The sequence below is a fragment of the Channa argus genome, chromosome 3 (assembly GCF_033026475.1).
Source record: "Channa argus isolate prfri chromosome 3, Channa argus male v1.0, whole genome shotgun sequence".
NCBI lineage: Eukaryota > Metazoa > Chordata > Actinopteri > Anabantiformes > Channidae > Channa > Channa argus.
The window spans coordinates 2,343,829-2,359,493 of NC_090199.1; the positions used below are offsets into that span (position 1 = coordinate 2,343,829).

The 15,665-nt window shown below is 41.4% G+C and overlaps 1 protein-coding gene across 1 annotated transcript; it reads right to left on the bottom strand.

The window, feature by feature from the left end:
- Positions 1 to 1,751: 1,751 nt before the first annotated feature.
- xpo1a (exportin 1 (CRM1 homolog, yeast) a) lies at positions 1,752 to 14,821 on the bottom strand. The gene is made up of 25 exons (XM_067499483.1): positions 14,207 to 14,821; positions 12,679 to 12,811; positions 12,299 to 12,400; positions 10,871 to 10,943; positions 10,722 to 10,783; positions 10,592 to 10,636; positions 10,312 to 10,493; positions 9,912 to 9,960; positions 9,693 to 9,812; positions 9,445 to 9,573; positions 8,085 to 8,243; positions 7,316 to 7,498; positions 6,983 to 7,121; positions 6,360 to 6,541; positions 6,014 to 6,170; positions 5,648 to 5,811; positions 5,403 to 5,537; positions 5,112 to 5,295; positions 4,690 to 4,796; positions 4,100 to 4,294; positions 3,785 to 3,953; positions 3,373 to 3,507; positions 3,122 to 3,281; positions 2,882 to 2,978; positions 1,752 to 2,242 (listed from the first exon to the last, which is right to left on the bottom strand). Exons 2-25 carry the CDS (start codon positions 12,802 to 12,804, stop codon positions 2,096 to 2,098), a joined length of 3,201 nt encoding a protein of 1,066 aa, XP_067355584.1. The 5' UTR covers positions 12,805 to 12,811; positions 14,207 to 14,821; the 3' UTR covers positions 1,752 to 2,095.
- Positions 14,822 to 15,665: the final 844 nt, after the last annotated feature.

The window sequence follows — 15,665 nt, forward strand, 5'->3', positions numbered from 1 at the left end:
CTACCTTTATGATGTTTACACATTAATTTACAATAATTATAATTACATTCGAAAACGTGACTAATTCAACACGAGTACTTGAAATTTTGTAAATAAAAAATGGTACATTTTAATACTTTAAGTATATTTTGATGCTATTGTTTTATTTTATTTTTACGTTTCCATTTTCTTTCACTTGTAATAGAGTATTGATTCTGATACTTGAAATAAGTAATAAATATAAAATACATACAGTCCAACATGTAATATCAGGCTACAAAATGCTGGCAGTACCAGCATTAACTTCATTGGTTTCATTGCTGGTATGCTTGTTTTTTTTGTACTTCATGGTTGAAAGTTTGTTTCATTGTATGTCGGAACTAGTCGATTGTGTCGCTGCCTGTCTTGGCCAGGACACTCTTGGAAAAGAGATTTTTAATCTAAAATAAAGGGGAAATAAAATAAGCGGCTGGACCCTATCAAGTCCAGATGGGTAACTCCTCAGAATTTATTACAGAAGAACCAGGCAAAGATCCCGTGGGACTTCCCGATGCGTAACCAGACATTGTGGTAGTAAAAAAGGAACAGAAGATGGCAGTGGTGATAGACACACAGCATAAACAGGAGCACTTAGGGCTGTGCCACCTACGGCTGATTCAGATTAGCATGGTAAACTTTGTGGTTGCATTTGCTCTGGTGTCTACTAGACACTAGAGAGGAAATGGGTTTAAAAATGTCCACCACTGTCAAAATAAATATAGACACCTGCTGTCTTGTATTCAAATACTTTTCATTCATCTCTTTTAAGATCATTTTTAAAGTTGCCAACAGGCCTACCTCCAACTTCAAACGCATGTAAAGTTACATCTGGCAGCATTTGAGTCTAGATTAATGTAACAGAAATACTTTAACTTTAATACTTTAACTGCTGTGTCTAACATCTGTCTGCACACTAGTAGATCCACAGGTGCCTTCGTGCTTTGTCTTAATATCTGAATGTGTAATTTTATCTCAACGCCTCATTATTTAAATTGATAAGAAGCTGTGGAAAATTAGCTCAGTTTTCCCTACAGCAACAATTTGAACAAACTTTCAGCATAGGTTCACAATTTACCAGCTTGTATTAAAACAAGTGAAACAGGTTTTGCTTGCTGTAATTATTCCTCCTGTCCTTAAAAAACTGCTTAAAGCAGCACTTCTTATGGGGGACTAAACCCACAGGAGTGGATATCTCCAATAGTACTTATAGCAAAAACAATCCCTCTCTTTTCCTTCCACTGCAACTCAATGGGGGGGAACTACCAGAAAGAAAATAAAAAAATAAATTTCATTTTATTTTTACTTTTCCAGGCTTTCTATGGCCGTCAGGTCTTTGTATAAAAAGCAAAAATCACACAGCAGATTTTTGTAAAAATAGCCAACTTTATGTTGTCAGAGTACTAAGACAGTCTAACTGAAGCTCTAAAAGAGAGCCTGAGTAAAAGGGCGCGAAAATAGAAGATGGGGGAAATAAGACACATACTGACAAACCCAATCAAGTCAACAAAGGAAGCAAGAAGGTACATGCCCCTTGAACATCACATTCATCTTGCGCTGTGCACATGGCACCTCTGAAACCAAGTCTGTCAACTAAGCATTGCCAGTGTTTCAACATGGTGTATATTACATATTAACAAGCAGGAGGGCAGCTGACTTTATGAAGAGACAAAAAAAACAAAAACAACAAAATAAAATAAAGTTACTTCCATCAACTTCATGCACGTGTAAAGAAACAATGGGCAAACAATACTTTAATTAGCTGAGATTTAACAAAATATGACATGTTACAAAAAAACAACAACCTTAGAATAAAATGAGTTTGTGGGAAAGACAAATGAAGTCGTGCCAGGGGTTGAGAGGGTTTGGGGAAGCAATTCTCATTTACATATTGACAATGATTTGGTCGACGTACAACCGAGTGCTTGGGTCCTTCCTCTGGCCCCTCATTCTCATTTCAAACACACGCAGTCTCTCACAAACACACTTCAAAAGCTATTCGTCATCAGAAGGCATCCTTGTTCTCCTGACTTTCCATTTCTTTAGAGTTGTTCTGTACATGCTGGTTGCTGCTGCCGCTTCAGTCACACATCTCCTCTGGCAGCTCGTGGGGGTTGAGGATTCCGGGCACTGACATCTGCAGCTTGTGTTTCTCCTCTTGAGCCTGGCGCAGAGATGCCTCCCTCTCCTCCAGGAACAGGTCCGTTGTGTCTTCGCCAGCAAACTCCTAAAGGACCACACAAGCAGAGGCTCAGCATCTCTCACACTAGAATTTTATGGTTTTAGATTTAAGCATCTGAGGGAGGGAGACGTGCAGTAAAACCTTTCACAAAGCCTCCGTTTGGCTATAAAAACACTGGGGCAGAGACCATTTTGCAATTTTAAAAATCAGAAGTTTCCTCCAAAACAAACAATCGTCATCACTATGCCTATGTTCTACTTATCTCGTAAAATAACGACATCAACTCTACAAGCCAGTCCACAGCAGTTTTAGTCAAAATCAGCGCGTCATGGCTTAATGACTTTGTAGTCAATGAACAATTAAGAAGTACAAAGCAATAACCAAAAACATTTCAGAGCCTTCACTGGACCATTTGCTAACCGTTCGCAGCCTTTGGAGCTTTTTTGGAAAAAAATACAACCAAACGTTTTTTCTTAGGGATCAAACATGTCACCCTGTGCATTCTGAATTCAGACATTAGGATCAGTAGAAACAATTCATTGTTGGTTTCAGACTTTTTGTTTGATAATAGCAAATATCTTTATCCGTAAAGATATCACGTTTCTTTTAACCTCGATACAAATGGCCTCCTAATTGTATCGACTTTCTTCAGAGTCGGGTTTGATGCTGCAGGTGGAAACTCACCTTGATTTGCACGAGGAAGTCTCTCAGGTGCTCCTTGAAGGCAGGAATGTCCTGATTCAGGCTGAACAGGCCCGTTACAAACACCTTCACCTGAGCACTGAATACAAAACAATCAGTGAAGACACAGCAGGGCGGACAAAACAAAAAGGCAACAGATGTTACTGCTTGTTCCTTGATATTTTTTTCTGCCCGTTTATGTAAATCCTTGCCCAAAAACCTGCTTAGCTGAAGCACACTTACTCCTGCAAATGGGGAAAAGCAGTCTTCAGCAGGTTGGCGATGTATTCCTGGACGTGGGCCTGGTTGTTGGTGGGGTTCGCTGCACTCAGGGCCACACTAACCTTCCCCTCTTCTACCAGATTAAACATATAGGCCAAGATGGTGGTGTGCATTGTCAGACCTACAAACAGGAGGAAGGGCTTGTTAATGAATAAAACTCAGCTCTCTGGACAACCCAGACAGACAAGATGCTACCACGTCAGTGTCTTTACCTGCAGTGTGAGAGGTATCAGTGACCACAGAGAAGATGTGCTGCAAAATGTCACAGAAGTACGTCTGGTAGAAACTCTGTGCTGCTGCTTCCTCTGCAGACACATTCTGCAGGAGAGTGTAGAGGATCTGTAGACCTGCAGGAGACAAGGAGATGCACATTAGAACAGAAGAGAATGGAAAACAAATCCAAAATCCCTCGTGCTTGGCAAAAACCGGCCTCCCTTAGTTTTATGGATCCCTAAAATATGACTCTCGACATTTGAATATTTTTACTGGCTAAATACACAACAGAAGAATCCCACACGAACGGTGCCATATTTGTACTATTTCAGCCTCACAAAAACATTTTACGAACTTATAACTACTTCAGGTACTGTAAATGTGAAAAGTTGAGCTGATGCTAGTTCAGACCTGTGTCGGCCACATTCCTCATCGTATGCTTGAAGGCCCAGATAATGGAGTCTAGGATCAGTTTGAACTGAGCCGGTGTGATTGACAGGAAGGCTGGGAAACACTGGGAGGTGGCGGCTTGAAGGAGGTAAAAAAAATGGGTTCTGTGTTCTGGGAATTCTTCAAAGTCCTGATGATACAAGAAGAATGGAGTCAAAGTGTGCAACTGGACATATGAAATAAACATTTAAACCAGTAACCTGTTAAGGTTTTACTAAGCATATTAAATAGTTGTTAAATTATGAGGAAAAGTGTCAATAGAAGTGTCAAACGCACCTTGTTGATCATGTTCAAAGTGCACTCGAAGACAGCGTCAAAGATCTTAGGGATCTCTCCAGTGATGTGGGCTCCCAGCTTGTTGACGATGGCTGCCATGGTGCTGAGGACCTCAGGCTCTCTGGCAGCAGGGACGTTCCTCTGGTAGTCGATGAGCACGGCCTCCAGCAGGGGGGGCACAAAGTTCTCTGCCACCTGAAACCACAGGATCACATCAAAAACGTGTGTATGCTTCCTCTGCAGTGGTTGAGTTTGGAGCGTATTTTAGATTTTTTTTGTTGTTCCATGTTTGTGAGGCAGATGAGGTCACAGAGACTAAAAACATAATTGTAGCTTTTAATAATATCCAACATGAGTGCTGTCATTGAGAACCCACTCGGAATCATACTTCAAAACGGTTATTAACGTTTCCCAATTGCTACGGACTCATTTGTTTTGACTTCGCTGTCAATATATCAGTACTAAATAAAAAAAGAGGGTGATTTTTGTGGAATGCTGCTACAAAAAAGTATTTTAAAACCTATTTAAATATACATGTTTAAAAACTCATTACAGAGTAGGCTGGGAATAGTAAGCAAGTCCAGACTCACCATCTGAGGGTCATTAGAGCGACTGACCCAGCCTGAGATCAGCTTCAACGTCTCTCTCTTTACCGTCCTCATACTTCTGATCAGAGGCTGCTTCGTCACCATCTCACCTGTGTAAAAGTTCAACATAAATGGCAAAAGTTGTCTACAAAGAAAATAGCTACACATCTAGACACTTTCATAAATCTTGGGGGGGGATGAATAATGTAAAATCATAAAATGACCGTTAAAATATTTCTCTTATATGGCCCAGCATGTGATATGGAAAAAAGCCCTGGTTTTATTAATATGCCTTCAACAGCTCATGGTCATGGCCAGTTTTTGTGGTGGTCTGTGAATTATAAAGACATGGAGAGTCTCCTAACTTAGTAGATATCATTTACTATCTGCAACATAACTCACATGCAGACCAGATAAAGACTAACCATTAGTCTGCACAGCTGACGAGATGTTTTCACTCAGACATTTGTAGACGTTGAGCATATCCAGGTAGATCCGTCCCAGCTGGACCACGAAGGGATGACCAACAGCTTTACAGGCTCTGACATTTGTCTTCAGGATGCTGCCCAGCTGACGCACCGTCTCTGCATCCTTCAGGATGTCCACATTCTGCACCAGAGAATGAATGATTCAGCCCAAGTAGCCATTTCCAAGAAACAGTGTATTACAGGAAAATGTGACTAATACCAGATCTGCAGTCCTCGTGCTGTGCTCACCTTAGTGGCCTGCTGAATGATGCTGTCCCACACCTGGTTGGGCAGCAGCATGTACTTCTCTATCAGAAGCTCCTGAACTGCCTGGTCTGTCTGGGCCCCGATCATGTAACCCACTGCCTCATAAAATGTGTGGACCTGGGAAGAGGAGGGGCAGGGAGTCAAAACTGACACCAGGAGACCACCCATAAAAACTCGACAGTGAACCAGTGATGAGAGGAATGAAGGAGTCCAGAGCGAGAACTGACCTGCTGCGGCTGCAGGTCACAGATGATGGTGTTGATGTTGTTAAGGATCTCATCAATAAAGGGCATCACCTCCCCCACCTGAACCTGGACAAAATGACGCCGACACTTCTGTGCAATTTTGATAAAGGTGTCACAGGCCATGTCCTGCACACCATCATGGGTCTCTGCAGGAGGAAGAACAGGAAAACACACATAAATACAAACTCTTTCATAACAATTCAATCCTCAGGTCCTTGATTGTTTGAGTCTACAATAAATTATATATTTTCACCAACATGCATTTGTGAGTTTAAATAGCAATTAACATGTAGAAAAAAAATTTCCATCTGCCCTGTGTAGGGGATTTGACCTTTTCCAATTTCTCACCGTGCATAAACTCAAACAGCTTGTTGACGACGGTCTTGAGGAACTTCCAGTGTGCTCGGAGGAAGCGGGGATACTGACCCACGATGTACATGATGTTGGATGCTATGATTGCCTTGTTGTCCTTCCCTCTCTTCTGCTCACACAAGCCAAGCAGGTCCTGAGCACAGAACATAGACAACCAGTTAATGGTGTTCACTTGGTTGATAGTTGGAGCAACCAATCACTTGCATCTCATGAAACTGAAACATTTCATCTCAACGCACTTTGCTTTAATGTTTTTACTTGCCTTGTACCTCAGCATCTGCCAAATGACTAAAGGTAAATGAAATCTGTTTGTTTGTCCTACCTTGATGACAGTCACCAGGAACCTCTTCTCATCCTCCTCGTGCATTGCCCCGCTGATGGAGCCGATGGCCCAGCAGAGCATGTTCAGGTTCCTCCATGACCACTCTGTGCCGTTCACCTGGTTGTGGAGCTTCTCTGTCATGATGCGTTCAGTGTCAGCATAGTCCAGATGGGTCAGATACACTACACATGCAAAGAGAGTGGTCATGAGTAAAGTAATAAAATAAAACCCCCTCCTTCACACTTAGCAGTAGCACTTTGCTTCTAACACTATGATGAAGCAGTGATCCAACAGCAGGTGTTACTCTTCTTGGGAAAAAAACTAAAAAGGTGTGAGTTGTTTATTCAAAAAGGGTTTCCTATTACCCAGGTATGAGTCGTGTTATTTACAATAAACACACCCTGGAGTAACACATCCAGGAAAAGAATCTAGTGTAGGATATGTGTGAGTTAATAGGGGACTGAGTAAACGGAATAAATCAATGGTAGGAACAAAATGCATAGACAGCTAAATAATAAAAAATAAAGAATGACTTTTTTTTTTTTTAAATAGACTTCTGTTTTTAAATTGTCGATCTAAAAACAGAATTATGTCTTTAACATAAGAGGTAAGAGGGGACTAACCAAGTGTCTCCCTCATGTTCTTGTAGAGGTTGATGGCATCTGTGTCCTTCATGAACTCTCTGACCACCTCCCCCTGGTCGTTCTCCACCACCAGCACCTCCTCCGGTTTGGCCATGCGGCTAACCATTAGCAACCGCACCTGCAAGAGGAGAAAGGTGAGAGTCACTGGCAGCAAAGCCCTGCATGCCCTGTACAAAACTGCTTCATATTTCATGAAAGTAACTAGAGACAAGGTTAATGAAAGTCTACCCTCTAAACAAATTAAGTAATGCTCAGGGAAACGGATCATTAAAGTCTTTCTCCCTGGGGCTGAACGTGTGAGGAGAGCCGTACCTGGGAGAGAACAGGCAGGTAGAGGTGCCTGCGTGGGGGGACGTCAGACAGCAGTGGGGTACTGGAAGTGGAAAAGGGACTCTCTCTGTAGAGCTCTGCCGCCAGGTGATTCCAGTATTCGAGACAGATCTTAAAGATCTCAGTCTCCTCCACCTCTGACACCAGTAACATGAAGTGCAGGGCCTGGAGACAAGGAAAAGTGTGGTGAGGTCATATCATTTTACATACAATTGAACTTTATGGAAAATAGAGTAATGACTTTTGACTATAGACTATAAAAGACTACTTTACCTCCTCCTTTAAAGTACTGTTTTATTGAGTCTGATCAGCAAAATAGTTTGTGACTTGCCTACAATGTTGTCTACTTTCTCAACGAGTCTATATTTTTCTTGATTAAACTGCTAAACAATATAATGCTGCATTTCCTTCTGCTGCTGTCATCTTTTCAGTGCCCTTGAAATCCAGTGTCGTCCACTGCCAAGGCAGCCTTTGGCACTGTACGTTGTTCTCAAATGTATGTTACTGCAAAAGTGCAGTCAGAACACCACGGATGAGGAGAAGACAGGAGAGAGGTGGGGAGAGCAGTCACAGGATATGAGGGGGAGTTTTGTTTTTAACAACCCTGAAGCAGAAATTACTAAAAGCCACCAGCTGAGTGTTTGTTTGCTCAAACCGGCTTTCCCACATAATAGATAAAACTTTATATGAACTGTGATGTGTTTAGTTCTTGATGCAATGACACATCCTTGGGGTTTTCACAGAAACATACCTCCATGAGAGACTCTCGCAAGTTGGGTTTCTTCTCAATGAGCTGGCCATGCTCTTTGAGGAAGGTACAGAGGAACAGGCTGAGGTTCTGGATGAAGTTTTGCTCATCATCCTTCCCATTGGAGTAAGCTACTCTGATGTTAGTGTTCAGAGGCAGCATCTGATTAAAAGACAAACCAATACTGAAAAAAACTCAAATTTGGTATTTACATTTAGCCGTTTAGCGGATGAGTGTCCCACTCAGACACTTGTGGACATGAAGGAGCTGGAGAAGCCCCCAACTCTGCAGCTGGTGGACATTCTGAGCCTTTGGTATTTTATTTACACTCAAACTTCGTTTAGCTGTAATTACAGTCCTTACAGTGTGGTTGTTTGTTTGAGGACATCATATTTACTGTAAATGGCATCAGGCTTTAAAAACCAGGAGACCACCCATGAAAACTATTTAATATACAAATCCTGTGGGCAATTTCTCAATGTAAATACACCAGACCATTTGGTTTTTTTCCCCCTTTTGATTTAATCACTTTATATTTTCCATTTGTCTTTTATTCCCTGTCTCAGTTCCACCTCCTGTAAAACACAACAGCATCCCTCCATTTTCTATTTTGTTGCTCGTCATCCCTTTAACCTCAGGCAGTCTGCCAAAACATACTCCCTGCGGTTGTGTGAAACATGCATCAGAATTGATTTATAGAGAAAGCTCAAGTGTGTCAGTTTCCCTCTGTGCTACCTGAAGGTGCTCAATAGGACCAAAACATTACTGTGAAAATGATTTTTCGCACAAATATTAAACAAAAGCGCATGTATATTTTTAAATAAAACACTTTAATATTACTTTGCATGGTTACTAATTGATCTGAATAAATTCTTATATCCGTCCACGGACCAAGAGACAAAAAAAAGGGAAAGATAAGATTCTGGTGCATTTACAGCGATGTTTAAGAATTTTGCACGGTTCCTGTTAAACAACACATTTCAAGCTATAAACACTGTTGGATTCCTGCTCAACAGCCACTGAGTTTTTTTAAATTCCACACCTTGCTGTCAATTGTGTTGTTCCAAGGAAATGATGAAATCACAAGCTCAGTTTGTGCACAGATGCATTATTTGTGTCTCTGATAGTGTGTGTGTGTGTGTGTGTGTGTGTGTGTGTGTGATATAACAGGCTAAAAGCAAGTGTAGTTTTTTCACCTTGCAGACTTAATGCATGTGAATGTACTTAGGGTAGGAAACTCTCATGATGTTTGTTTTGTTGAGTATGTGTGTCTTTCTGCTATGTTGTGTGTTAATTACACATATGGACACATGTTATTGCACATGTGCATAACAATACTCTGAATGACTGCAGGTGTGTATACCTGTTTGAGCTGGCACATGGTGAGCGTAAACAGGCTGACAAACTGCTCCTCATACTGGTTGACGCTCACTCCTGCAATCTCTGTTAAACATTTCAGCGTCACGTTGCGAAACATGGGCACGTTCAAAAACTGAAACACAACAGCAGTGTAGGTCAGTGAGGAACCAACATTTTGACTGTCCAGTCGCTTAGTTTACACCCATCAGTTTTTACTCCGTGTGTTTTGTGTCTTTCAACTTATCGTCATACCTTGTATACAAGAGTACTGATGAGTTTGGTCTCAAAGATGTAACCTAAAGGAATCCAGTTCAGAAAGCGGAGAAGGGTCTCCAGTGTGGCATGGACTAGTGGGGCATTCTGGGAGTTTTCCTACACAGAAAAAGAAGATGTATTGTCAAAATCCACATATTAATATAAATCAGAGACAGATTCTGAGAATTGTTTGGTCTGGTGTCCACATTGTCTTACCATGACAAACTGGCACAGCTGGAATATCTGGGAGAATTCATTGCACATGCTGAAAGATGAAAAATATAAATTATAGTGAAAGTAAAATCACATTTTCACATATTGTCACTCCAAGCAGAAGATGCTTTAATTGTCAGTACTCAGAGCTTTTGATGACATGCACATACACACAGGACACTGCCTCATTCAGATAAAAATAGCAAAGTATAAAATGTTAATATAATATAATAACAATAATCCAAAGAATTATCCAAGTCTCTAAGTTTATAATTAAAATGAGCAACGTTTCATATTTGACTACCTATTAATTTATGTGGATATATGGTAGACAGGACACAATAAGACAAAACTGGTGCATGAGCTCATTCTACCAGTCGCAGTGTCACATTTTCTCAGTTACCTGTCTTTGAGGTGCTTCGCCTTCACTTGTGTCATCTGGCCACTGGAGAAGTCAAAAACCTCTTCGCTTAGCAGTTTGAGGATGATCATGTTGTTTTGACAGAGGCTCTCACTGGTCCTACTCGCACCCACAATATCACTGATGAATGTGGGCCAGTGTTTGGGCCACTCCTGCTTCAGAATCTATAGTGGTCCAGGGAGGAGGAGCTCCATGTCATTAATATTACCGCTTTATGTCGTATGTGTTTTGTGACCTACACATAAATGTATTTACTATTTACCTGTACAAGGATCATGTTGAGTTTGGAAATATACACTCCCTCTTTCTGCAAACAAGCAGAGACAAAAAGGCATCAGTATCATAGCAGCACCACACATCATGAGCAGCATTTCACATTATTATAATCTCACCTCCAGGTTTGCAGGGTCAGAAGAAGTCTTGATAATTAACCCGACAACATACTTCTTAATTCCTGAAAACATATCAGTGTTTTTGTGGATTTAAACACAGATTCTTTAAAACAGTCTCTTATGTTTAACTCCATTTAACTGATAATTACCGTCACACTGATGTCTTGGTAGAACTTTCCAGCGGGTTTTTATGACTGCTTCTAGAATCTGCAGTGCATAATACTGAAAGCAAAGTGGAGATGTGTTAGAGTTAATTGACAAACAAGGGATAACCACAGCATAGTGTTTGCAATGTTTGCCTGTACACGTATAGAAAACTGCAGCTAGAAATGTATGAGCCATGGACTATAAGGCCTAAAAAAATACAGGCATGCAGATATTGACAATGTTGTGAACCAAGTGATATGAGCAAATAAGTACAACATGGTGCAAGTTAATCCCACAACAGCTCCTAGCACCAGGTTGTACTTGTACAGCCCCACTGATTCCTTAAGTGCTAGGAGCTGTTGTTGGATACAAACCCCTCAAGATCCCAAATGGTAACCATGAAGAGGCCACAAGGAAAGCAGCTACTATCAAGTATGTACAAAGAGTAAGGCAAGTCCTGAGAAGTCACCTGCATAGGAAGAATAAAGTCCAGGCGATTAACACCTACGCCGCCCCGGTCATCAGATACCCCACTAGCCAAAAAGAGGAGATGTACTCCACTGACATCAAGACAGGGAAGCTACTTAAAATGCATGGAGGGTTTCATCCTAAATCCAGCATCCAGAAGGAAGGAGGCAGAGGATTATTGAGCATCACAGCCACTATCCAAGATGAAACAACCAAGATCCATGAATACGTCAGGAAGATGGCCCCATGTGATGATGTGCTTAATCCAATACTTCATGCAGCAGAAACTAAAGGAGCAAGGGAAAAAGAGCAGGACTCTTCATGGAAGGACAAACCCCTGCACAGTATGTATCACTGTCAGATAGAAGAAGGGGCTGATATCAAAAAATCCTTCCAGTGGCTGGACAAAGCTGGACTGAAAGACAGCACAGAGAGCACTGATCCTAGCAGCACAGGAGCAGTCTCTAAAGTACAAGATCAGAGGCCCAGGTCTACAATACTAGGCAGGATTCCAAATGCAGGCTGAGCAAAGATGCCCCTGAGACAATCCAGCACATAACAGCGAGGTGCAAGATGCTAGCAGGCAGGGCGTACATGGAACGCCACAACCAAGGGGCTGACATAGTGTACCAAAACATCTATGCCGAGTCAGGCTGGAAGTCCCAAAGTGAAAGAGACACAGGTGGTGGAGAATGACAGAGCTGGGATTGTGTGGGATTTCCACTGACAAACCAACATGAGATAGTAGTTTTGGACAAAAAGAAGAACAAGGCTGCGGTGGTAGATGTAGCAATCCCGAGCGATAGCAACATGAGGAAGAAGGAAGACGAGAAGCTCGAGAGGAGTTAAATAAGCCCTGACCTGATGTAGATAAAGTGAAACCAATCAGCTCACATTTATTATAGTGGCCCTATGAGAATGTCAACAAGCAGCTTGGTTAAATATCAAGGTGTGTGTGGTACCTTTGTTTTCATGTTCTGTGAAAACTCCAGGATGGTGTCAACCCTCATCCAGGCATCTGGATGGTCTTTGAGGTTGGTAAGAACCTCCTGGGCCACTCTTTGCTACAAGACATTAAACAAATAAACCTTCACTGAAGAAACAATTTCCACCAACATCTATTCTAAATGGCAAACAGCATATTGTGATTTTATATAAATAAATGGGATTCAATATATTAGACTAGATTTTTTTTTTATGGGAATGCTAACCAACAAATTCTTATTGTTTCTCATAGTACAATCACAGATTAAGACATAAGCAGGATGAGAGTATTCTTTACAAGACTTCTGACTATTTGCACAGTTAATTGGAAGCCCAGAGTGAAAGGAGCAGTCCTCACCTGGGATCCAATGTCATGATACATGGAGTTGACAACATTGTCCAGCAGATTGATGTCCAGTTTCTGACTGAAGTCCAGCAGCTGTCTGGCAGGGTGATCCGCCAACATCGTCATTTCTGCTGGCATAGAGCTTCTGAGGAGCAGGGAAGAAAAACGATTTAAACTTTATTGCTAATCAGTTTGTGCATTTGTTTGACTGTTAACTCTGTCTGGATTGTAGACTGGTGGTTGTTGTGGCAAATTAACTGGCACTTTGTTGTTGGAATTGTATTTTTTGATGTGACCTGCTGGAGAGGACTGCGAGATAAAAATTAGCTTTAAGCCAACTCTGGTGAATTTCATGAAATCTAAACATGTATTTTAATATTGCACATGGACCCTTTTAAATAAACCTAAAAAAAAAAAAAAAAATCTAGAGGCTGGTATCATTTTTCAATATTACTAGGATAGTAGGGAGTTTTTAAATAATTTCAGCATACTGCTTAGTGAACATCATGCTAATTTGTCCTTAAGTTTAGTAATATAATAATATAAATTGCCATTGGCATAGAAGGAAATATGACTCTGAACACTCTAAACTGTTACTCAGAGGAGGATGCTGACGGCCTGAAGGTTTCTGAGAGGAAAGTGTGTGACATGCCAACACACTTTGTGGAAACCGGATCAGCTGCATCCAAGCAAATCTGACCACAACCTCACAGGATCAATACATAAAGAACTGTTTGCAACATCCACAGAGATACTGATTTTTCTAAAAACTAAATCACAAGACGTCCCCGTAAATCCTCAAGTTGATTACTACCACGTTCTCAAAGATATCTCAGTAACATCACAGACTCTAAATACAGTCTCAGACTTTTGGACCCCACTCTACTTTAAACATCTCATAATCTGTATTCCTGTTAGAGATATAACCGAGCTATGCAGAGTGGAAAATGACCCTGGCCACGAAAGTGTCCTTGATGGTAAACGACTCTGTGCACGGCGTTAATGCAAACTGCGGCAAAGACCCCAAAAGACAGAGGCGTTATAAGATGCCATGCTATAAACTAAGGGACTTTAAAATGCCATCTAAGGGACGCATGCGTTTTAGGAAAGACGCGCCATTACAAGCGTGGCTACGTTTTTGTACATCCGTACCGGTTATTCAGCAACAAGTTATTCTCGATCAGCCCAAAAGTGACATTGAAGCCAGCCCTCGTGGTCGAATTATGAATTCCATTTAAAGGCATCAGAAGCAGAAGACGAAACGATGCCCCCGCCTGGCTACTTGGGTGAGCGCAGCTGCGTTCACCGCAGCCCGACCGATAGAACAGTTTTGCGACTTTTGACAGCAATATGTCAGGGGCAGCGGCAAGAGTGTGGAGGTACAGGTTCCCGGCAACACAGATCACCGTGGCACGTGTAGTTTGTTGACCGGGCTTAGCCAGGTGAAGTTAACAAACACGCAAAAACAACACTTTTGCAACTGACGGAGGCAAACGTTAGCATACGCTGGGTAAGTTAGATTCATGTTGATCTCACTTACCTGGTGTGTCCCGTCTCCTCGTAGAAACAAGTATCGATGAAGTAACGTGACTTGTAGTTGAAATCCGAAGCAGGAATCTTGTGAATGGGCTGAAAGCCGTAACGTTATCTCATGGCACACGCTTACAGCTCCTAACCTTGGTTAGCCACAAGCTAATGTTCGCGTTACTGAGTGACAATAAAATCCAACTAGCGCTGACTTGACACCTTTACGTTCTGACTTTGTATTAAAAGCGTTCAGCAGTTCACCAGTCTGCTCTTTTATGTCCTCAACAACCCTAAATGATGGGTCGCATTAGCTATCGGTCACCACCGAGTCCCAACAGGCTAATAGCAACTTAGCGTGCTAATGGAAAAGTCAATGATGATTCAGGTCTACGGGCTAATGTACCGTTAAGCTAAGCTAACAACACAGTTTCACGGAGTCACACTTGGAGCGGTATTCCGGGTCATAATCACGAAGTGAAAAAGTCTTTTTTTTATTTCTGTTTCTATTCGCACACACTGTTGGAAAGCAGAGATGTTTTAATGCGTGCAAGTGTGCTCTTCCTCTAAGCTCATGCTTCCAAGCACGGACCGGTTGAAACCGGTTGAGACCGGGATATTCTTTCTCGGTGTTTCGGCCCGCAGCGCACCGCGTAAAATTTGGACCATGTATCCACCCATTTATCATCTGATTGGCTCTATCGGCGTTGACGTCATCCATGTCATAGGCTGGGTGGAGCTGTCAATCTGGTTCAACCGCCCTCAGAGTTTGATCTGTGAAGGTGCAACAACAGCATCTGCACACAGAGGTGGAAAGGAGTACAATTCACACCAACTGTATGATTTTGAGGTATTTTACATTTTTTCTCTTACAGTTCAGAGGGAAATTACCGTTATCAACAGATGGATTGCTGAACCAGCCAAACAGGCTCACAGAACCGGCTGAGACAGAGCTCTTTGTTTTGTCTTGTTCAACAGCTTTGATCAGAGATGATGCAGATCAAATGCTGCACTGTGCAGCATATTCTTCTAATGTTTAGTTATTATAGTTTCTGGACTTATTGAATCTTATGTTACAGCTTCTGTTTATATTCCATCTTTATATGTACATTCACAATCTACAGTGAATGCTGGAGCGTTCACACCGTTTATTATTATTTTTTTATTATAAAGACTTCAGTATTCCATACGTTTTTTTGGTGCTGCTTTGTGAAATACCTTCAAACTTTCAAATGTTCAGCTTATAAAGGAAATTAATGCTTGTATAGCACGCTTTAATATCTTTTATAATTTTCAAAATGTTAATACTTTTTAAAATGATTGCTGTGACAGTGTCTTCAATGACATAATCAATTTTAAAAAATTGCCTTTGAAGTTTTTAAGGCTAAGTGGTTATTTCAGCAAAAACAGTTTGTCCAGTTTTGCTTGGAAAATTTAGGATGGTGCTGCTACTTTTGTGAGTGTGTGAGTACCTT

Excerpts from the sequence above, each read along its gene's own strand:
- xpo1a (XM_067499483.1), bottom strand. The coding sequence starts at position 12,804 with ATGCCAGCAGAAATGACGATGTTGGCGGATCACCCTGCCAGACAGCTG. Across the intron at positions 5,538-5,647 it reads GTGACCTGCAGCCGCAGCAG|GTCCACACATTTTATGAGGC; the intron begins GTCAGTTCTCGC and ends TCCTCTTCCCAG. Across the intron at positions 4,797-5,111 it reads GTCAGCTGTGCAGACTAATG|GTGAGATGGTGACGAAGCAG; the intron begins GTTAGTCTTTAT and ends ACTTTTACACAG.